The sequence below is a fragment of the Canis lupus genome, chromosome 34 (genome assembly GCF_003254725.2).
Source record: "Canis lupus dingo isolate Sandy chromosome 34, ASM325472v2, whole genome shotgun sequence".
Classification (NCBI taxonomy): domain Eukaryota; kingdom Metazoa; phylum Chordata; class Mammalia; order Carnivora; family Canidae; genus Canis; species Canis lupus.
Genome location: NC_064276.1, coordinates 34,789,618 through 34,814,460, shown reverse-complemented (window position 1 = coordinate 34,814,460; position 24,843 = coordinate 34,789,618). Strand labels below are relative to the sequence as shown.

The window sequence follows — 24,843 nt, the reverse complement described above, 5'->3', positions numbered from 1 at the left end:
GGTCTATCCTTACTAGAGTTCCTTCCTTTTTCCCCTCCCTCCTCCCTTCTCTCTGTCCCTTCCTTTCTTCCTTCCACTGACTAAAAGAAAGTGCTGTGGCACTATTAATTATTGGAGAGTGACCCAAATTCATAAGCTATCAGGATGTAGGAAACCATTCTGAATGCCAAAATACATGAGTCCGAAAACCTGGGTCCAGTTTTATTCTGCTAAGTGATTTAATCTTTGCAGCTAGGCTTTATCTAAAATGTTCGTTTGTAGAGGTGTAAGGCAAATAGTAAGTTTTTGTGGAGGCTTACTAATAATTTATTATATAGCATATCAAAAATAGAGTTGAACTAATGTCACATTGTTTTTACTCTGTTAGGGACTATGCCAAATTTTTTTTTCCTCATAAACACTTTGTGATGAGCTTATATATCACATTAAAACTATGAAGTAGGTCTTAAAATAACACGGCATTCATTAACCTAGTAAACTTATTGAATGAAAGTACTTTTGCAGATACTGGATATTTGAAGATGAGTAGTCCATGATCCCTACTGTTACAGAAATTATTGTTTAGAAGAGTGAGATACGGGACACCAGGGTGGCTCAGTGGTTGGGCGGCTGCAGCTCAGTTCATGATCCTGGGATCTGAGATCAAGTCCTGCATCGGGCTCCTGCGAAGAGCCTGCTTCTCCCTCTGCCTATGTCTCTGCCCCCCTCTCTCTCTCTCTGTCTCTCTCATGAATAAATAAGTCAAAAAAAAAAAGAAGAGGAAGAAGAAGAAAGGTGAGCTAGGGGTATATGAATGATAACAAGCAAAAAAGGAAGGGAAATAGTTCTACTGTGAGACGTAGGGATACCTGAAAAAGCTTATTATGTAGATGATTTTTGAGAGAGGGTTGTTCACTACATAGGTGCAGATGGGATAGAGTGTGGGGGTAGAGGGATGCTCAGACCAGTCCAGAGCATTTGTTACTAGGGCCACAGATGTCTGGGACATTTTGATATTTTGAATAGCTTCATATTACTAATGTGAAGGGTATGTATGAAGGAGTGGGAGGAGATGATGCTAGAGAGGTAGTCAGGGGAGGTCGAACGTTATCCAGATTTTTAAATGGTTAATTAATTAAATCAGGGGAAGATTATCTAACATGTAGGAGGAAACAGGATTTCAGGCCGGGAGATCACTTTGCAGCTGTTAAAGTAATCTAGCTGGAAGTGCCATGGGCCCAGACTCTCAAACTAAGTGTTTAGAAAACACTTAGAAGAAAATAAAGGTGTATAAGTAAGTGTGATTGATTTTGTATGTGTGGTAAAGGAGAAGGAAGAATCAGGATGACTTCCAGATAATTTGTTTTGTAGGATTTTAGGAGATGCCAGTGACCATTCGAGGAGAAGCTGGTTTAAGAAGGAATAATTATGAGTTTGGTGTTTGAACATGTTGAATTTGAGTTGAGATAATTCAGAAAGATGTGTACTGTAGGTGTTTGGATCTGGAGCTCAGGATGAGTTTATAATTAAGGATTCAGAGTCATCAGGTTTGAGTTTTTTGAAACTATGAGTGTGGATGTGATAATCTAGGTGTTCAAGAAGAAAAGTGTTGAAGGTGGGCTAGAAAGAAGAGCTGGTAAAGAAGATTGAAAGGGAATGATCTGAAAAGATCCATTGAATTTGTCAGATGGAAGGCATTGATAATTATTGCTAATGGGTTCAGTGGTGTGCTAGGAGTAAAAACCATATTGCAAAATAATTCTACATATTCATTGCCTTTATGCACTGAATTATAGATTTAAGTACAATGTATTTTATTAAAATTAAAAATACTTAAAAGATACAGAGAAGTTTAAAGAATTAACCAACTTTTGTGGACCTACTATACAGTTTTTAAAAACTTTTAAATTTTTAAATAATTATGGACTCATTAGGAGGTTTGCAAAATCACCACAGAGAGGTCCTCCAAGCACTTGTTCAGTTTAATAAATATCTTGTTTAGTTTAACAAATGTCCTGGACTGGTTTAAATGCTAGTGTTTTGGGATGGGTTATGAAATTGCAGGTAGTTTAAATTTGGATTTTCTATTCCTCACATGGCACAAGCCTGGCATTTTTTTAAAAAATTTTTTTAAAGATTTTATTTATTTATTCATGAGAGACACAGAGAGAGAAAGAGGCAGAGACACAGGCAGAGGGAGAAGCAGGCTCTATGCAGGGAGCCTGATGGGGGACTTGATCCGGGAACTCCAGGATCACACCCTGGGCCAAAGGCAGACGCTCAACCGCTGAGCCACCCAGGTGTCCCAAGCCTGGCATTTTGATTCTCATAGACTTTCTCCTTCCATCAGGGGCAGGGCAGATGACAAGCTTTCTTGCTGGTTCTTAGGAGATATGAGTGGAACTTTTTCTGTTCCCTCCTTACATACTGAGCACCACTTTTGAAGATTTTGGCTCAAAGCAGGGGTTTTACCTCCAGCTCTTGCCTGAAATAGGCTCAAAATCAGGTCTTCTGTCTCTAGAGCATTGTCCCCTGAGACTATTGTGGTGCTTGGTGTCAGCTAAAATTTCTTCCTTTCTGGAACCTGAAAGACACTCAAACACTGAGCCACCCAGGCGCCCAAATCAAAAGTCTAATTAACTATTTTATAACGTCTTATTTCTTAATTTTATTCTTTACTCTGTCCACAAAAAGTATTTGATGTCAGGTTATATTACTCTTGTTAAAATATTTATTTTTAAAATGGGTAACATAAAAATAAAAAAACCCTACAAAACCTAAATCGAGAAATGAAACACAAAAAAAGAAGAAATGAGGACAACATATGCATGTGGTGTGAAATTGGAAAGATAAAAAAAGGGTATATGTGTCTCCCTTTGCCCTCTTCCCTACCTGCCTCAGCCAGTTTGCCTTCACAGATAACAACACCACTTATCAGGTTCTTATGTGTCCTAGAGATAGACTGTGCACTATTTTCTTTTTTTGTAACAGTAGTTTTAACTTTAAAATAGTGCTTATAAATTAACTTTGTAACCAGTATTTAGGATTTTTCCATCTGTTTGACAAGTAGCAATTGTATTTTCTTCTTTGAGAGCTTTTGAGGGAGAACATTATACTAATTATATGTTACATATATGTTTATATATATGTGAATGAATTGTCTGTGTTCTAATTTTTGTTCACTTGGAGAAACCCCCATAATGTGACAGAATCTGACAAAATAGTATAAACTGTTGATTCGGATGTTTTAACATAGTATGTGGAATATTAAAATAATGGAACATTAACCCTAATTTTTGGGAGGTAGTGGAAATGATATTTTAAGATACTGGAGTCTTATCAAATGAAACATCTTGAGGATATCCTTAAACATCATCCTAAGTACTAATCAGTACGTACAATTGTTTGCATATGTGCAAATAATTGCCCAAAGAAGTGAGGGAGGCTCTGTCAAAGATGAAGCCCTCTCTTTAGATTCCTTAGCCATAGTTTGTACCATTGATTGCCTAACTGCAGCTTGGTGAAAATCACTGGCATGGAAGCAAGAAATGGAAGCCTATGACCTAATATGTTTTCTTCCTTAGATCAACCTCTCCACTTCTCCTACACCTGCACAGTTAATAAGCCGTTCCCAGGCTTCCAGTTCTACCAGCGGCAGTATTACCCAACAGACTATGTTACTAGGGAGTACCTCCCCTACCCTAACGGCAAGCCAAGCTCAAATGTATCTCCGAGCTCAAATGGTAAGATATGAGCTACCAAATTTTTTCAGTGTTTAAGGGCTTGAGAGAGATGGAAATGTTTCTTGATTTGATGCAATAAGAGGCATTTTTAATATTTAAGAAATGTTTAACAAATTTTTTTGTATGTGTATGCTTAGCTCTTATACATTTATGTCATGAAAAATTCTACTTTTAATTGGTAGGCCTTCTTGGTGTATCAAATAGCAACATTGGGAAACTAACAGATTCTGTAACATGGAGTGACTATTTTTTATCAAATTTTATTGATTTCAAACCTTCACATCTTAACATCTCTGAAACTGAGATGCATTTATAATTGATGGCATCGTACAGTTATAATTGATACTTGCAGTGATATATAGATATCTTTGACATCTTAAATTTGATGAAGTAGTTAGCAATGTTAAAAATTTGGTGGTTAACTGTAAGTTAGAATTTATACTGTGGGATCTTCTTAAATCTGGATTGGAGTTCTTAGTAATTTACCAGATGATTTTTAGCTTTGGTTATTCCCATCTCAAAATCTGCAAGGTATTTGTGTTCTTATGTTCACTTTGATCTCTTGTTAACATAGGAACGTTAATTCTTAAGGCTGTTATATATTAGAGTATCTACTGATTTCCTAATTTAACTTTAAGCTTCTTTAAGGAATTGGTTGGCATTTACTTTGATGTCTTTACATGTAGCTAGATGTCTTTACATGTAGCTAAGAGCTTTGGCCTAGTATATATTTACTTATATTCTTTTTTGTCCAATGAATATGTATCTGGATCCCTTGTTCTCCACTAAAATTACAAAGAAAGTTTTCCATCGTATTTCTAACAGGAAACAGTGACATGACCCACCTTTTATTTACAGATTATTCAGTAGACATTGCCATATTTCTAGTTTTTTTCCCCAGGAGATCTTATTTAATTAATAATATGCTTTAAAATTAGGCTGAATCATTTGAAATGACCACTTTTGCCTTCTTTATAAAACTCGCAGTCTCATATGTTCAAGCTAAATAGAACAAACATCTTCTCTTTAGATTTAGTGCTTTCAGCTGTTTGTTCTGGCAATTACCTTCTTGTGAAAGTTATACTTTGTTTAATTCAGTTAAATTTAGTACTATAAAGAACTGAAACTTAAAAGATTCATTAATCAGTAATTTTAATTTAAATAGGAACGGTTTGAGGAACTGAATAACTCATAATGCAATTTTGAAATAAGAGTATTTACACATTGTCATAATTTACTTAATTGGATTGGATAATCTCTGAGTGGATTGTGTTGTCTTTTTAAACTAATGGCATTCTGTTTCAATACTGAAAAACAACATTTGAAAAGATGGTGATAAATCGAGTATATCATTTTTTATTTATTTGATGCGAAGCTTTTTTGCAGACTGTTTTGTTGTTGCATTTTGACATGTGGCATTTACATTTGGAATGAATATTTCTTTATGAATAGTTTTAAAATCAAGAGCAACCTAGGTTTGTACTATAGATCCCATGTAGTTGAGTGAAATAGTGTGTAGTATGTGGCATAGTTATATTTTGTGGTAAAGATGAAAAGACTTTTGTGTTTCTTTTCAGGTTTGTCACTGAAATTTGTATTCAAGAGTAGTGAATATGGTTGTCTATCAAAAATAACTTCCAGTTTTGGAATCCTACCATAGTAGTTTCGAGCTGGGAAAAGCTTAAGTATAACAATAGCTTATTTGGGGCAAAATTTGGTATGAGAATTTCATATTACTTAAATACATTTTCTTTTTTGAGCACTGATTTATTTTGCTACTCATCAGAATCATGAGCTGTTTCAAAATGTTTATACTTTTTTTTGAGTTCTCTATTAGAAACTTTTCTTTGTCACGTAAAACCTTTTTGCTTAGGAGACAGTCCTAAATTGCATTGTCTTTCTGTCACAAATTTCAGTCTCTCTTGCCTGCTATACATTGTGTGTGGGACACGTTCTTTTGTCTTAGGGTATTTTTTTGGTTTTTCTGTCTGTACAGCTGATTTTCACACCCGCTACCACTGTGGCTGCTGTACAGTCTGACATTCCTGTTGTCTCGTCGTCATCGTCATCTTCCTGTCAGTCTGCAGCTACTCAGGTGAGCTTGTCTGCTTCATAATGTGGTACTTGAGGTCTGGATCTTCAGTTTAAAGATAAACATACATTGTGTTTAAGTTACTGATGCTTTCAGTGCTCTTTGCCATACGTTTCAGATTGGAATTTAATAAAATACATGAAAACTTTGAGAAGGTTTTTTGGTTATGTAGAAATTATATCACCAATAAGCAAGACATTTAAATTATTTGACATTAGTGAAAGCAATGAGTTTTTACTATAACATTGTGTTTAGTTTTATTATAAAGCAGGCTTATTGTTCTTATTATGTGAGTTGTATTCTTTTGTGTAGATAGATTCCTTTACAAGCAGTTGTGTAATCACTAAGTCAAGATAGATTTTAAGTTTAAAAATGAATTGGGAAAATTTTTAACTTGAAAAATTGAATAGAATATTATTTTGATTGGTATTATGAAAGGAACCTTAATTTTTTCCTCACACCATTCACAAAAATGAGCCACAAGTAGAATATAGACTTAAAGGTAAAAGCCTAAACTATAAAATCTCTAGAAGAAAACTTAAGAAATTAAAAAAAGAAGAAAACTTAAGGATTATTTTTATAGCTCTAGGGTAGGCAAAGCTTTCTTGGGACACAAAAAGCAGTAACCATAAAAGAAAATAATAACAAATCAGAATTTATCAAAATTAAAATCTTCTTCAAAAAACACTGTTACAAAAGTGAAGCATCAAGCCACAGACTGAAGGAAAATATTCAGAACACATATATCTGACAAAAGACTTGTATCCAGAATATACAAAGTAATAGTAAGATCATGAGCAGTTCAGCTAAAAATGGGCTAAGGATTTAACATTTCACAAAGGTAGATGAACAAAGGGCCAATAAGTGTATGAAAAAAAATGTTCAGCATCATTAATCTTTATAGAAATTAAAATCAAAACCACAATGAATATCATGGCACACTCACTAGAATGGCTGAAATGAAGGAGACTCATAATACCACCTGTTGGTGAGAACTTAGAGCAACCATAATTTCGTGATATTGCTGATGAGAGTGTGAAATGGTGCAATGACTTTGGAAAAACAGTTTGTCAGTTCCTTACAAAGTTAAACATATACTTAACATGTGACCTAGCCATTCTGCTTATAGTTATTTACTCTGAGAGGTTTGGAAACCTATATCCATATAAAGACATGTAAATGAATGTTTGTTGCAGTTCTTTTCATAATGGCCCCAAACTGGGAACAACCAATGTCCTTTAATTGGTGAATGGATAAACAAACTGTGGAATATTACTCAAAAATAAAAAAAAAGGACACACTCCTGATGCATCTCAGAAACGTAATAACAAAAGAATGCAGATACCAGAGAGTACCTACCCTGTGATTTTTTTTTTTTACTTTTTAAAGATTTATTTATATACTTGAGAGAGAGCATGAGTGAGAGGGGCAGTGGGAGAGAGAATCCCAAGCTGACTTCACGTTGAGCGTGGAGCCCGAAGCTGGCCTAGATCTCACAACCCTGAGATTATGACCTTTGTGGAAACTGAGTTGGGTGCTCAGCTAACTGCACCACCGAGGCTCCCCTGCTGTAATTCTTTTTATATGAAATTCCAGAACAGGCACAGCTAGTTTTTCTCCCTATAGGGAGAAAAATTGGATTGGTGGTACCTGGGACAGAAGATGGGAGAGACTGACTGGGGACGGGCATGGGTGAACTTATATAGTGATGGAAATGTTTCATAATTTCATTAAGGTGGTGGTAACATCCTGTTTACATATATCAAAACTCATTGAACTGGTCCATTCATCTTATTATATGTAAGTTATACCTCAGTAAAGTTGATTAAAGTGAATTTAATTGAATAAATTTTATTTTTTAAAATTTTATTTTTTTAAGATTTTATTTTCTTAAGTAATCTCTACACCCAGTGTGGGGCTCAAACTCACAATCCTGAGATCAAGAGTCACACATTCTACTGAGTTAGCCAGGCACCCTGAATAAATTTTAAATTAAAACAATTGAGTAGAAGGAGTGCCTGGGTGGTGCAATCAGTTAAGTATCTGCAGGTTGGTTTTGGCTGGGTGGTGATCTCAGGGGTCCTGAGATCGAGCCCTGTGTTGGGCTCTGAGCTCAGTGAGGAGTCTGCTTGAGATTCTCCTGTCTCCCACTGCTCTTCCACCACTCTCTTGCTTTTATGTGTGTGTGCGCGCACATGCATGTGCTCTCTAATAAATGAATACATCTTTTTTTTTTTTTTAAGATTTTAATTATTTATTCATGAGAGACACAGAAAGAGAAAGAGAGAGAGAGGCAGAGACCCAGGCAGAGGGAGAAGCAGGCTCCATGCAAGGAGCCCGATGTGGGACTTGATCCCGGATCCTGGGATCATGCCCTGAGCCAAAGGCAGATGCTCAGTCGCTGAGCCACCCAGGTGTCCCAACATCTTTGAAAAATAATTGAAAAATAGAACAGTATCTGATACTTAGCACTTACTACATGTTAGTTTTTGATATTATTACCTATGACGAGCCTCCATTTTTCTTTTTTTAAAGTAAGCTCTTCCCCCAGTGTGGGGCTTGAACTCATGATCCTGAGATTGAGAGTGTGCATGCTCTACCAACTGAGCCAGCCAGGCACCCCAAGCTTCAGTTTCTTTTTTCTTTTTTAACATTTTTTTAAAGATTTATTTATTTATTTATTCATTCATTCAGAGGAGAGAGAGAGAGGCAGAGACACAGGCAGAGAGAAGTAGGCTCCATGCAGGGAGCCTGACGTGGGACTTGATCCCGGGTTTCCAGGATCACACCCTGGGCTGCAGGTGGCGCTAAACTACTGCGCCACTGGGTCTGCCCCCTTTTTTTCCTTTTAACATTTTAAAGTCTTTATTAAAGTATAATATACATCCAGAACATATTTAAGTGTTCAGTAATCTTACCAGAATATGGGTATATCCCAAGCACCCAGATCAGGAAGGAGAACCTTACTGTGACCCAGAGAAGCCTCCCTGATGCTGTTTTGGTCCTGCCATTACTGTCCCTCAAGGATAACACTATCCTGGTGTGTGTTCGTTTTGCCTGTTTTTAAACTGCATTTAAATGAAATTTTATTGGGTATAATATTGTGTCTGGCTTCTCAAACCTCAGTTTCTTCACCATGAGCTAGAATAGCTCATAGTTGTGATAAGGAATAAATGAGACAATATTCAAAGTAATTAGTGTATTGCCTGGCACATATCCCATGCTGCTAATCACCACGTTTGTTATATATTGTCTAAAGAGGAGTCATGAATTCAGTTTTTAGCTTTCGAGTAGCTAATAGTGATGAGAGAAAGACAGCCATTAAATGATTCACAGTTTCCAAAGTAAAGTAAACCAATTGTTGGAAAAACAACTAATGTGCTCTCCAGTGTGCTCTAGTCTGTCTTGTGGGTTCTCATGGAGAAAACATCTTAGAATGTCTTTATAGTATCTTTAACGTGAGCACAGTCAAAGTAATTAATGAAAGTGGTTCTTTGGGGTCCAGTTTTATATGATACAGGTATGTGGCTCTGTGATATTTGGACTTAATTCAAGGAAAGACTTTGAAACTAAAGGATGAATTGACTTTCAGGAATTTATCTACACATTTTTTTTCTTTGCTGTGCTTTTGAAATGGCAGTGAATGAAGCTGGCAGTGGTAGGGGATGCTAATACTTTGAATATTCTAGTGGTAACTTTCCTCAAATTTGGGACTGTTAGTTTTGCAAAAATCTGTGTTCCACTTAGTTAATTTTTAAACTTCTATTTGAAAAACTTAAAACCATGAATTTGTAGTTGAGAAATGCCAAAATTGACATTTTAATGTTCTTTTACAGAAGCCAGTGTAACAGTTAATTTTTCTGTAGTATTAAAATTCTTTTGTAGCATATTGTCCAACAATAAGAAATTTGGAAATCTTACCCTTATTTACTATTTTAAATGCTTCACCCCTTCTCCCCACCATGACCAGGAAAATAAATATAAGTAAAAAAAAATCTGACTTTCAGAAAGATACAGGACTAAAAGTAACAAATCTTACTTACTAAGGCTACCTAGGGAATGCTTTTAGAATTGCAAAGAAAATAGCACTTTGGATTTAAAAGCTAGAAACTCAGCTCTACTGCTAGCAATGTGACATTAAATCTTAGTTTCCTCTTCTGCAAAGATGGGATGCTACTTAGTAATTCACAGTATTTTTAGAACCAAATTAAATAATCGATGTGAGAGTATTTGAGTAATCCACTATAAAAATATAATGTGTGAAATTAGCAGAAATAAGTCATGTGAAACCTGGACTTTTTCAAAAGTCGGAATGTTTCCATAATTTGATCATAGGAGAAGTTCAGATGAAATAAAAGTTGGACATTAGAGATACTGTTCTGTATCTAGAAGGGGTGGGTTCTTCTCAAAAGGGAAGCTCTTTCAAGGACATCTGAATATGTGATCTTTCTCTTAACAGTAAAATTAACTTTAATATACTTTAGGAATATGTTTGAAATTTATTTTAAATATGTAAGCCAGATGACCACAGCTATTAAAGCCATATTCCAAAATTTATTCATATAAATAGTGTATATAATATATATAATAAGCACATATGTACATTTTCTTTCAGAATTCCAAAGAACAAAATTAGACCAAAAAGTATATTCTATAGAAATGGACTGCTGCAGGTTTAGGGTTTAATCCTCATTTACTGTGAATGTGTTTTTTATTTGAAAGAAAGTTTTCAAGTTTTTCAGATTATAATTTAGCCTTTGGTTATCATTATGATTTGGTTTGCTTTATAGATCATTTATGGCAGTTGTTAAACTTTATGCTGTTTTTCCCTTGCTTCCTGAAAGATTTTAAGGTGCTTCCACTAGATATTTGTTGAGATTTTTTTTTTTTTGGTTCAATATGAGATTTTCATGTTTGCCTTAAAAAAAAAAAAAAAAACAAATAGAACTAAATACTTAGCAAAAAAAAAAGTTAGTATATAATTTATTTATTTATTTATTTATTTAATATATAATTTAAAATCAGCTCTGGGAAAATATCTCAGACTTGTGGAGTTTCTGTTAATGTCTGTAGTACACAACTGTGGGGAATATGAAAATGAATGTCAGTGATGAGAGCCTGCCAGTGTCTCAGCATTTCACAGACACATTAGTACTTCTAAAATAAGCTAGACATTTGTCAGTGCTGTAGGCCATTATGATCCAGATTCTGTGGGAAAGGTATTATAGAGGAGGAGAAATTCTTTCTAAACAGAGACCTTGGAGAGGTTTCTTTGGGAGAGAGTGGGATTTGGGCTTTGACAAACGAATGGGGCTTCAGGAGACAGCCATGAGGAAGAATGGCATTTTAGGCAAGAGAAACTTGAGCAAGGTCTATTTGGGAATACAGAATGGCTAGAATGTGAATATTGTTGATTGAAATAGTGGAAGATGGGGCTTGAAGTGGTTTGGGCCTAGACTTTGGAGGGCTTTGAGTGGCAAGCTGAGAAACCTGGATTTTAGCACATTTTATTTTTGTATTAAATTTCAGCAATACAGCAATTATTAGTCTACTTATATTGCTATGAAATATTTGACAAAAATCCAAGAACACGCTCCATATGGTCTCAGAAAATTCTTTCAGTAGCTTAGAATAGACTAATTCAAATCTCAACTGCTCTGAAGTGAACATTTGTTTAGCACCTGCTGTTGGCTGCACACTGCATTTAGTACTTGGGAAGAGAAGGTTTAGCCTGTGACTGTCACTTAATAATGTAGTAGTAGAGACAGAACACATGAGACCTGAAGAATGTTCATAAAGCAGCAGTATCTCATTTGCTTTGCTACTTTAGAATCTTTTGCTTCAGTTTCCTTCTCAGGGTCAGTGCTAGCATAAATGTATTTAATGCATTCATTCCAGATAGGTAAAAGGTTAGGCAGCTATTGGAGAGGCATTTTTTGCCTTGCCATTTGGAAATGTTTTAAACCTCAAGTGAGAGTCCTTGGGATCATCTTGCCTACCATCCTGACTGGTGGTATGTTTAGAAGAGCCCTAGGTGTAGACAGGAGCCTTGACATGAGCCATTTCGAGGTCATGCACAATCTTTTCAGTTCACGAGGTCTGGTTCTCAAAGTGAGCAAGTGTGTATTCCATAACAACAGTGGGACTTTAAAAAGGAGTTGATGGTAAATGGTTTTTGTAATTATCACAATGGGTAGGTAATTTGATAAATTCGTTTTCTAACTTACAAGATGAGTGTTCTCTTATAATCTCTGTAGAATGGGTAACTTTTTTTTTTTGAGTTCTCTCTTTCTGATCTTTATGAGAATGGCAGTATTGTGTATGCACACTTCTAACTCTAGTAATGTCTGAAGAGTATCAAGCACTTGTAACCTTCAATGTTTCACACTTCTGGACTGGAGAAGTCAGTGAAATTGAAGGAATTGCTCCTTCTTCCCTTACATACCCCGGGCTCTTCTGCCCCTGCAACTTTGCTCAAGTTTTCCCTTTTATCTGGAGTACCCTTCTCTCTCCTTCCTTTTGGCTGTATCTGAGCTGGTAACTTCAAAAGGCAGTATGTTGCAGAGTTATTTCCTCATATTCGTAGTTCATTTGATATATACATATATATATATATAGTTTTCATTTCATTCTTAATGATTCCCTTAATGTCTTTTTAAGAATGTCTTAATATTTAAGGTATGATTACTTAGAAGAATAACTCCCCTTTCCTTTAGGATTAATCAGTCGTTTCAAGTGCTTGGAACTTGATGTAAAAAAAATAATATAAATGTATCATCGTTGTTATACTGGTAACGATTATCACATCTCAATTAATACCATCTGTTTCATCCTTATTTTTTGTTGTGTGGTTCTTAGGTTCAGAATTTAACATTACGCAGCCAGAAGTTGGGTGTATTATCTAGCTCACAGAATGGTCCGCCAAAAAGCACTAGTCAAACTCAGTCATTGACAATTTGTCATAACAAAACAACAGTGACGAGTTCTAAAATCAGCCAACGAGATCCTTCTCCAGAAAGTAATAAGAAAGGAGAAAGTCCAAGTCTGGAATCACGAAGCACAGCTGTCACCCGGACATCAAGTATTCACCAGTTAATAGCACCAGGTGGGATAAACTTGTTGAAAATAGTTGCATTATTCACTTTATTAGTAGGCAGAGCAAAACAAAAAGATATCTATTATTTGAATAAGAACAATAATTTTAAAACATTTTTAAATGTGAATTTCATGATTTTAAAAATAGTATATTATAGCTTGGAAAAACAAATCAAAAGAGCCCAAGAACTAAAACAAATTATAATAAATAAATTTTTTTGGTTAATTGACATTTGATTAACATCTTCACTATGTGTTGGTCTTCCATTATATTGGTAAAACCAATAGCATTTATTTTTTATTTATCTACTTAATTAAAAAAAACTTCCGTATAGTTCATGTACAGTGTTATATTAGTTTCAGGCATACAATACAGTGACTCAACAATTCTATGTATTACTCAGCGCTTATCAAGAAAAGTGTGGGCAGCCCGGGTGGCTCAGCGGTTTAGCGCCACCTTCAGCCCAGGGCGTGATCCTGGAGACCCAGGATCGAGTCCCACGTCGGGCTCCTTGCATGGAGCCTGCTTCTCCCTATGCCTCTGCCCCCCACCCCCGTGTCTCTCATGAATAAATAAATAAAATCTTTAAAAAAAAAAAAAGTGTGCTCTTAATCCCCATCACCCATTTCACCCATCCCCCCCATCTACTACCCTCTGGTAATCTTTTGTTCTGTTGAGTTTGTTTTTTTGGTTGGTCTCTTTCTTTTTCTTTATTCATTTGTTTTGTTTCTTAAATTTCACATGTGAGTGAAATCATATGGTACTTGTCTTTCTCTGACACTTATTTTGCTGAGCATTATACTCTCTAGCTCTGTGTTGTTGAAAATGGCAACATTTCATTCTTTTGTATGGCTGAATAATATTCCATTGTGTGTATGTATCACATCTTTATTCATCTGTTGTTGGACACTTGGGCTGCTTCTGTAATTTGGCCGTTGTAAATAATGCTGCAATAAATAGGGATGCATGTATCCTTTCAAATTAGTGTTTTCATCTTTGGGTAATTACCCAATAGTGTGATTAATGGATTGTGGGATAGTTCTGTTTTTAATTTTGGGGGAACCTCAATGCTATTTTCCACCAGTTTGCATTCCTGTCAGCTGTACAGTAGGGTTCCTTTTTTCCCACATCCTCGTCAACACTTGTTTCTTGTAAAATCTTTTAGCTTTAAAAAAAAAAAAGAAAAAGATTTGCCTGTAGTTTATTTAATATGCTTTAGTGGAACAAAACTAAAAGCTCTTAAGAAAGCACATATATTTTTTGTTTAAAGTGAGTGGAGTTTACCACTTTCCAAAAATAAGGATTTTGTGTAATTATTTTCCTTACCATGTTGCTTTTTTTTCCATCTCTCATTTCATTTCTGAGAGGAAGATGGTCAGGCAATCAACTAAGTTGTTTTCATTCTCATCTACCTTTGAATCCCACTTGTGTTCCCTCTGCTATCCACAAGATAACCTTGCTTTATGGTTCTCATGCAGGAAATGTTGGGGCCATCCAGAGTGAGTTTCCTTATCATCTCTTCTGTTCATCTCAGAATTACTCAGTGTTGAGCGTTCTTCACTTGTATTAAAATAAGGAGTTATACCAAAAAAAAAAAATAAGGAGTTATATTCATTTTCTACTTTAAAGTTAACACTGTTTGCTTATGTCATTGATTGCATCTTTTTTACCAGCTCCTGACCTTCTCTTGTAGTTGTTGTAGCATCTTTTGTCTTCCTCATGCTGGATCCTTTCCTTTGCTTCTCAAGCATACTTGGATCTCTCCTATTTGTAATACATCTGCATATATTTTTATTCCAGTCCAAATATTGTTTATTGAAACTCTGTGTGTGAGCACTGGGCTCGACACCACGTATGTTTCAGTAAAAAAAAAAAAAAAAAAAAAAATCCTCCCTTGATTCGGCTTCAAGTAAGCACCTTCTTTCTGTCTTTTTATAACTTTACTTACTTTTTAAAGATTCATTTTATACTACTGAAGTGTGCTTTTTCCCCACCTAAACCTATTTCTCTTGCTTTTCTCTGTGCTAATATTGCCTGCATTCTCTGTAGCACCCAATCTCAGTGTCTTGGAATTGTTTGATTCTGCTAGTTAGAAATCTCTCGGGGGTGTGCCTAGGTGGCTCAGGCCCTTAAGTGGCTGCTTTCAGCTCAGGTCATGATCCTAGGGGTCTGGGATCAAGCTCCTCATTGCGCTCCCTGCCCAGCAAGGAGTCTGCTTCTACCTCTCCCTTTCTTGCTCACTGTGCTTTTACTCTCTCTATCTCTCAAATAAATAAATAAAATTTTTATAAAAACCTCTCAGCACTTTGAACTTTTATAGCATTTTTATGCCTCTTTGTAGTTCTTTTTCTTTTATAGCTATTTATATACTTATTGATCTTAGCTTTTCTACTATATATATAGTAAGCTCTTTGAGAGTAGGATAATAATAATGAGCACTTATGTGTCAAGTACATTACAGTTATTAACTCCTTTAATCCTTTTTCAGATTCACCTTTCATCCTTTTGTCATGACAGCACTTAAGTTGTCCCTTGTATGTACCTACAGTAGGTGGACAGTGAATATTTGTTGAATTAATAGTTGATTATTCTTTTCCATTTGAATTTTGGAAATTACAGCACAATTCTTTTCATTTGTACTGATTGGGTACCACTGCTTGGAATTCTTAACTAAATCTGAATCTTCAGATAAGTACAGGCTTTGTTATAATGTATAAATTAATCCATTCATAGTAAGCTCTCAAAGAGCTTACTATATATAGTAGAAAAGTTAAGATCAATAAGTATATAAATACCTATAAAAGAAAAAGGACAATGTGAATAAAAGCATTCACATAAAAGCGTGATGTGAATTCTTTTTTATAAACATCTGTGTGCCTAGGTCCTGCTGTCTGTATGGCTTGATAATAGTATTTTTATACTGTACTATCCAGAGTATTTTCAGCCTCAAATCAGTCTCTGGCTAGTTTTGAATAGGAATCATTGTGGAACATTAATGACCCACTACACAGGACATGACTGCCCAGGGAGCAATTTTTAGTGATTCTTACAATTTTGATAGATTATAATGGAGGGTAGGTTATTTTCTTTTCAAAGAGAATGCTACTTTCAGATAAAGCTAGGACTTCTTGCAGGATTAGCTCAAGCAAGGAGATCTACTTTTAGATTTTCAGTTCTCCTGAACTCCTGATACCTGGTTCTAAGTTGACAATTACTCTTCCCCTTTTCTTTCACTAATAGTGTGATAGGATCCCTATAGTTGCCTTCCCCTGACAGCCAATATTTTATGTATATATGGAGGGGACCAGTAAGTTAAAACTGTTAAGACTCTTAGAACAACTCCAGTTCCAAATTTAGATCTTTTTCCCATTGTGGTTTTGATTAGAAACAAAACCAAATGAAACACCCTAAGCTACAAAAACTTTTGCAGCTACTAAACTTACTAATTCATTCAAACCCGAGCAGCTGTGTGCCTCAGCTGGTTAAAGCATTTGCCTTCAGATCCCAGGGTCCTGGGATCAACCCCCCCACCCCCTACCCCATGTCGGGATCTCTGCTCAGTGGGGAGCCTGTTTCTCCCTCTCCCTCTGTCTGCTGCTCCCCCTGCTTGTGTTCTTTCTCCCTCTATCAAATAAATCTTAAAAAAAAATTAAAGAGAAATTTATTCAAGCCTTACACTGCAGTGATTCAAAGCAATTTGTATCTTCTGGCTAGGCAATAGCTGGATGTTTCCACTTTTAGTTTTTCTGCTCTTGTTGGTGGGAAGTTAGTCTAAAGCTAAGTGATTTTGTTTGTTGTTGTGTTTTGTTTTGTTTGAGATTCCTGAATTGTAAATTGTTCTATTCCTCAGTTAGGAAAAGGCTTATTTGTATACGTATCTTTCAAATAGGAAAAAACCTACTGGTGTTCTAATATAGTATAGACTAATTATTATAACAAAATGGTTCTTGTTTCTTTTTTTTTTTTTTTTGGTTCTTGTTTCTTTATATTTATTTCTAGAGTGCTAAAATCATTTTTTTTCATTTCTTCTTGAATGTAGCTCTCATTTGATAGTTAATTTATTTTTAATATATAAAATAAAGGTGAATTTTAACTATATGACTAGAAATTACATGAACTGTATTTGAGTTCAAGTTTTTATAGCGGTTTTTAGAGCTTTTATGAAATTAGTTGGAAAAACTACATACCACTTTTTGTAGACATTAATGTGTAGTGAAGAGCCTATGCTAGTCTGCTCAGGCTGCCATGAAGTATACCATAGACTAGGTGGCTTAAACAAAAGAACTTTATTGTCTCACACTTCTAGAGGTTGGAAAAACCAAGATCAATGCCTGGCAGTGTTTGGTTTTTGGTGAGAGCTCTCTTCGTGGCTTGCAGATGGCTGCCTTTTTGCTTTGTCCTCACATGGCCTTTCATCTGAGTGCCAGTGCGTCTTCTTGTAAGGGCCCCACCCTTCTGATCTCATTAACCTTAATTATTTCCTTAGAGTCCCCATTACCAAATACAGTTACATTAGGGTTATAGTTTCAACATACACATTTTTGAGGACTCGCATTCAGTCTGTAGTAGGAGCCAGATTCAGCTAGGATTATGGGTTCTTTTAGACCCAGGGCTGCCCCTTAATAGCCAGGTGATTTCAGGCAATGGTGCTCGCTTCGGCAGCACATATACTAAAATTGGAACGATTTCAGGCAATGCACTTAACTGCCCAGTTTCTTGACGGGTAATAAATTGGCCTAATATAGTACCCTGTCTACCTCATAGGGTTGATGTAACTATTTAGTAAAATATGTGCTTAATAATTTGCAATAATATATAATTATTTAATAATATATTTAATTGTAAGTAATTATATAAAGAATTCTATCTATATAATGTGAGAGATGATGCCAATCATTAATTCTCCAAATAAAGGCCATCCTGACAATAATAAAGGGTTTATTAAAATCAGAGAAATTAACAACATGGTACCGTCCTCCAGAGCACTAGGACTTTTCTTATATAGAAGTATTATTTCAGATATCCTTGTAATTATTCTGTAATATATATGCTTGTCAGTTGGGCTTAAGGACTATATAAAATTATATAGACTCATTTTGAATTCTCATCAGAGTAAAATTTAACTTAGGTGAAAGTATTAATCTACTGAATTATTGACTCTAGAATATAAAAAAAGTTTGCTTACTTGAGTTGAGAATTTTTATTCACATAAATATGATATCCAGTGTATGTTCAAGAATATGGTACATTTTAATTATACCTTAAAAATTGAATTAAAGTGGGCTTTTGCTGCCATGCTGGCAAAAACTCTATTTCCCTATAGAGGAAAAATAATACTAACCTACTCCAGGCATTTTGTGAATACAAGTGAGAGAAATGTGAAAGCACCTTGAACCCTTTGGAGGAAAGACATTCTAGAATTCTAAGATTTTGTTGAATGCTTTATAAAGTCTTTATAAAGTGCTAGCATAAAATTTTCAGTCTTAGTTTGAAGTGCTAGTCTAGTTATGTGAAAATTACTTTGTTAGGTGAAATTTTAGACCTAATTTCCATTTTTTTAAAAAAATACAATTTGTGGGTATTTTTTTGAACTTCTAAATGCCTCTTTTGAGATGTTAATCAGATGTTAATTTCCTTAAAGGATCTCCAAAATTTTAAATGATAACCAAGTGTAAGAGTCTTAAAAAAAAGTTGTTACAAGTTTTTATAAGGCCTTTTTCACAAATGTGGTTAAGTATAAAAATAGATGCAAGATGTTATAGCCTTTATCTTATTATTCTGAGATTAAGAAAAATATGTGCCATCTCTCTAGACCTATTTTAAATGCATATAGCCTTTGTAAGATATTAAGCAATTTTTTCAACTTACCTTCTAGTGAACCCCATTTCCACTTTTATTTAGGGAGGATTTCACCAGCATTTTCTCTGTGTAAACATAGGCACTAGTATGCAGAAGAGGCATAATGATGGGACAACTATATACTACTTGATTTTGCTAATTCTTCTATATAAAATCTCTGTTGTGTGTGACTCCTTTGTGGAGAAAATGGACATGTATGGATTGCTGTAGGATTTTTTGTTGTTTTTGTTTTTTTTTGGGGGGGGGGTAGGGAGGAGAAGTAAAACAAGATCCTTTATAATCAGCATGGACTTCTGATTGCCTCATTCTCTCTGCAAGCAAAAACTAGTGCTCTCCTGGATTTGGAATGGCCCCTGAAATTTTGTTAGTTATAATGATTATAGAACAGTGCTATAGAATTCACACATGTGTTTTGCTTAGCTAAATTAACTTGTTATACAAGTTAATTTTTCTCTTTCTGGGTCAAATAATACCAACTTTTCATCTTGGCTCAAATTTGGAAACTTACTTGAGAAGGTTTATAAATAATTACATTGACTGTTGGAAGAATATTTAGACATAGATTAGAAAGTATGAGACCTTTATGCATTCTGATACTGCATTTTTATGATTTCGAAGTTATTTTTATAGATATATTTGTTCACTGATACTCCTTCTCCCCAAAGGAGGAATTCTTTGGAAAAACTGTTAAAAGTTAATGCAGATACTCTGGTGACCTCTAAAATTTAGTAAGAATAAATCATGTTTCAGATTCATGAATCAATTGTTTTAGGCAGTTTTTTCTTTTGGAGCTTATCACGGTACATTTTATTTCATGAAATTGTTCTAGTTTTCCAAGGAAAAGTTGTTTGTCATTACATTTTCTAATCACTCTTGTTTGGAAGACTTACAATAGACTTCTGATGGTTATGACCTTCTGATGTGAAAACTTTCCTTCTTTAGATATATTTAGAAGTTTCTATGCTGTTTTTGGAAAAAAATACTAATTGTCATTTTTTTCTCTCGCAGCTTCATATCCTCCAATTCAGCCTCATCCTCTAATAAAACATCAGCAGATTCCTCTTCATTCACCACCTCCCAAGGTTTCCCATCATCAGCTGATATTACAACAGCAGCAACAGCAAATTCAGCCAATCACACTTCAAAATCCAACTCAAGACCCACCCCCATCCCAGCACTGTATGCCACTCCAAAACCATGGCCTTCCTCCAGCTCCTAGTAATGCCCAGTCACAACATTGTTCACCAATTCAGAGCCATCCCCCTCCTTTGACAATGTCTCCTAGCCAGTCCCAGTCAGCACAGCAGTCTGTAGTGGTGTCTCCTCCACCGCCTCATTCACCAAGTCAGTCTCCTACTATAATTATTCATCCACAAGCACTTATTCAGCCACACTCGCTTGTGTCATCAGCTCTCCAGCCAGGGCCAAACCTGCAGCAGTCCACTGCTAATCAGGTGCAGCCTACAGCACAGCTGAATCTTCCATCCCATCTTCCACTTCCAGCTTCCCCTGTTGTACACATTGGCCCAGTTCAGCAGTCCACTTTGGTGTCCCCAGGTCAGCAGATTGTGTCTCCAACATCACACCAGCAATATTCAGCCCTGCAGTCCTCTCCAATTCCAATCGCAACCCCTCCGCAGATGTCGGCATCTCCTCCAGCTCAGATTCCACCACTGCCCTTGCAGTCTATGCAGTCTTTACAAGTGCAGCCTGAAATTCTGTCCCAGGGCCAGGTTTTGGTGCAGAATGCTTTGGTGTCAGAAGAGGAGCTTCCAGCTGCAGAAGCTTTGGTCCAGTTGCCATTTCAGACCCTTCCTCCTCCACAGACTGTTGCGGTAAACCTACAAGTACAACCACCAGCACCTGTTGATCCACCAGTGGTAAGCCCTTGGAAGCTCTTTGACTTTCTTGCTGAACTGAAAGTAAAAACTATTTTCTTCCACATTATGTTGTATTGCTAGATCTAAATGCCTATGAATTTAAAAAGCTTGAAATTTCCATCTGTCAGTGTCTGACAAACATGCTGTATGGGCAAAAAAAAAATGCCATTTGTTGTAGTATGGTTGCATGCTTGATAATTTGTGATGGTTATTAAAGTCCCTCGTTAATTTTATTACTATTTAAACAAATCCATCTGCTATCTTTACAGAGTTGATTTTTTTTCCCCAAGGGAATGCATTTGAACCAGTGTCATCTGCACAAAGTTTTTTCTCTTAAGGTGATTATCCTTCATAGATCCCTTCTGTTGGCTTGTTATGTTCTTAAACGTATGGTTTATCTACCTAACCTTTTTGGTTGTGTGCATTCTGAAGTCCTGGGCCAGTAGGGGCTTTGGTTTCAAGGTGAGGTATGCTTATATGATGTAATTTGGGGGTAAAATTAGATTTTGTAGGAAAAAAATTAAGAATCCAGCTTTGCAAAAAACATTATAGACCATCTTTTAGTATTCTTAAACTTCTGATTTTTAAATTTCTATGAAGAAAAAGTATTACTTTAAATATTTCTCATTTAAAAAGCTAAAAAAACTGAGTGGATAAATTGAATAAAAGAATGAAAAAATCCATTGAGTGGAGTAAAAGTTTTGCATAATTGGGATCATGGTGCAATTTATCAGAATACACCTCTAGCAATGGTACATGTTGCCTGGAAAAGAAAATTAGCTTGAGGAACTTTTTTTTTTTTAATTCTCTAAAAGACTTTTTAAATTTGTAAAATAATTTACAATAAAAATTGAAATAAGATCTCTAAATGTTTAGGCAGAATGATCAAATTAATAATTTGTAACTGAGGAAAACAGTTTTCTCAAAGGAGATTTCATACTAAATTTCACTGAAAAGATTTTATCACTTAAAAATTAATAATCATTAACTCAGAAAGGAGTTTCAAAGTCTTTCCTTAATGAGAAACATTTTGGTTTTCAGGTTGCAAATTTATAGATATTCTTATCATCCTCACTGATGTTATTAATAGGTATAAAGGGATTGAGTTCCACTTTTAACTTACTTTTATTTAAAAGCAGCTCAATAGAAATAACATTGAGCATTTAGAAATAAATTTGTCATTCAATTCCCATGTCTCTATATCTTTTAGATTTTTGAAAAATTTACAGTGGATATTGTAACATAAAAACATAGGCTTCAAAGTGTAATTTCAAAGAAATCAAATTTAAATTTCTATTTCTAGTTCAGTGAATTGGGTTTTAATAAGTAAAAAGTAAAATTTCTTTGTATGCCTTCTAATTTTCTAATTGTTTTCATTAGGAGAAATTTTAAAGATTAAAAATTTAAGGTCTTACGTTGTTACTTCTGTCTTCCCTTAAAAAATTTTTTTAAATTTATGTTATCCAATTTTTGGAAGTTTTTTCCCCCCCATGAAAAATAGTAACTTTTTCTGCTGTCACTGGTGTGGTCATACTTGCTATAGATATTCCTATGTTATCTTTCTTGCCTTTTATCTTTCTTTGAGTACCATAGTCTTAAGTTATTATGTTTTTCTTTTATTACTCTTGATCACATCTTATTATTGTTTTAATCAAATCATGTTCTTTCATGAATTGCACATTTTTTCACAATTACCTGGTTTCAAATATTTAAAGGTAGTATAGTATATATATAGTAATATCTATTTACTTCTTAAGAGATGTGAAATTTTAAAAGATTCCGTATGAATTATCAAAGTAAAAGTCTACTTAAAAATACATTTATAAAAGATGCATTTATAAAACTAAAATTTTTCACTGACATTTGGGTATGATAAGTAAGATATGTGAGAATAGATAATTTAGAACTAATGTTCTACAGTTTGTTTAGGGAAGGGAGACAGATGGGACTAATGTATTTTATTGAGGTAAGTTTGGCAGTCATTGCTAGTTTTAGAGTAGTAGTTATGAGCTAAACAGAAATTGTGTTGTGCAGTTTCCTAATGATCTTGTGAGTAAAATCTCCATTCCTTTGCTTTATGCAGTATTTTAGTTGTTGCACTTAGATTTTTTGTGCTGATGGTGCCAGATGTCTGTGACAGATCAGTTTTTGCCTATTTCTTTTATTAACTTATTTTGCCATTACATAGCAAATTTGAAAGAAAGTATGTGTAGTTAGGCTTACCTATAAAGAAACACAAGAATTTTGTAATATTCTATGATGGATTATTTTAGAATATGCTGTTTATGATACGACTTTTTTATCCTTTAAAACTCTTTCATTAAATTTTTATTTATTTTATTATTTTTTTAAAGATTTTATTTATTAGAGAAGAGAGAAGGGGAGAGCACAAGCAGGGGGGGAGGCGCAGAGGGAAAAGCAGACTCCCGGCTGAGTAGGGAGCCTGACGAGGGACTTGATCCCAGGCCTCTGGGATCATGATCTGAGCCAAAGGCAGATACTTAACCAACTGAGCCACCCAGCTACCCACTTTTATTATTTTTTAAAAGCCAGAGTTCTATGCATAATCAAACTTAGATTCCTTAAGAGATACTGTAATAGGTGTTTGAAAAACTTGTGACAGCATTAATAATTAAAGAGAGAATTTCAACACTTTAAGAAAAGATAATATTGGGCAGCCCGGGTGGCTCAGAGGTTTAGTGTCGCCTTCAGCCCAGGGCTTGATCTTAGAGACTCGGATTGAGTCCACGTCTTAAAAAAAACAAAACAAAAAAAAGAGGTTTCCAGGTGCAGGGTTGGGAGCAAATAACTTTTAAAAATGTAGCCTATGTAGTTGATACAGATCACAGTTCTGGATATTATATTTGGTATAAAAGTATCAGTAACTGGAATATTTTAAAATTTTTTTTAGGATTTTTAAATTTTTAAAAAGACATTCTCTTTTTAAAGATATTAACAGAGGCTTGGAAAGTTAGGTTTTTGTTTATTTTTTATTTTTATTTTTATTTATTTTTTAAAGATTTTATTTATTTATTCATGAGAGACACACACAGAGAGAGAGAGGCAGAGACACAGGCAGAGGGAGAAGCTGGCTCCACACAGGGAGCCCGACGTGGGACTCGATCCTCGGTCTCCAGGATCAGGCCCTGGGCTGCAGGTGGCACTAAACCACTGTGCCACTGGGGCTGCCCTGGTTTTTTTTTTTTTTTAAACTCCCTTCTGCTAGCTAGGTGTCTTTGTAGATGAAACTTGATAGTCATTTTTATAACATGGTTTATTCTGGTTTTAAAAATCTTGATCATTTTTATATTTAGCTTTTATATACTTCAAACTTTTTCAGTAGTTTGATTACAAATAAAATTTTAAATATCACAAAGTTTTTTGTGAATGTTGTTGAAAGGTTTTTTTGTTTTAATATTTATTAGAAATATTAATCAATTTAGGTAAGTAGTCTTAAATAAAACTCAGGACCTTTTGCAAATTTAAGTGATAAGTTTTGTATTATAAGAAAGGAAGGGAATTGCTTTGTGGCTTTGTTTTTAGTAACCTGTCATTTTCCAGAAATAATGGTTAAATAATGATGACAAAATAGTCTAAAAGTGGACTTTGAAAACTCGGTCTTAAGTTTCATAAAAAATTAGTAAGTTATTTTTAATTACATAATACCTTCTCAGATTGAATTCATGTTTTAGTCTTACAGTATGCTCCTTAGCATTAGTTAACAAGGCTGTTAGGTTAAAAACTTAAAAATTTTATAAGTATGGGGATCCCTGGGTGGCGCAGCGGTTTGGCGCCTGCCTTTGGCCCAGGGCATGATCCTGGAGACCCGGGATCGAATCCCACATCGGGCTCCCGGTGCATGGAGCCTGCTTCTCCCTCTGCCTGTGTCTCTGCCTCTCTCTCTCTCTGTGACTATCATGAATAAATAAATAAAATCTTTAAAAAAAAAAAAAAAAAAAAAAAAAAAAAAAATTTTATAAGTATGGAACAATATTAAAGAACTAAAATAATGTGTCAAATGGCTTAGCTGGGGTGTGTTTATGTTTTAAGGACATATATTTTCTGGTTACCTGATGCTAGCTTATAGAAGCTAATTCGATTCTTGAGTAGATCAGAAGATTAAAGAATTAAAGATATAATTGCATACCTTTTTTGTATGTTTCCAGATATTACTTTTCATAATTTAATCTTTAG

The 24,843-nt window shown here is 34.9% G+C and overlaps 1 protein-coding gene across 8 annotated transcripts in view; it reads left to right on the top strand.

Annotated features, from left to right (window-relative positions):
* The window catches only part of PHC3 (polyhomeotic homolog 3), an 87,151-nt gene that overhangs the window by 19,594 nt on the left and 42,714 nt on the right, over positions 1-24,843 (top strand). For 5 of the 8 annotated variants that reach the window (XR_007408314.1, XR_007408313.1, XR_007408315.1 and 2 more), the window contains exons 5-9: positions 3,564-3,722; positions 5,719-5,817; positions 12,673-12,919; positions 19,778-20,649; positions 20,940-20,987. Coding sequence is in view for 4 of the 8 variants with exons in the window: in XM_049105837.1 (XP_048961794.1) it covers positions 3,564-3,722; positions 5,719-5,817; positions 12,673-12,919; positions 19,778-20,649; positions 20,940-20,987 (1,425 nt within the window). In the remaining 4 variants the exon portion in view is untranslated. The remainder of the gene's footprint in view (positions 1-3,563; positions 3,723-5,718; positions 5,818-12,672; positions 12,920-19,777; positions 20,650-20,939; positions 20,988-24,843) is intronic. The other 3 variants (XM_049105839.1, XM_049105838.1, XR_007408316.1) reach the window with 3 other exon arrangements.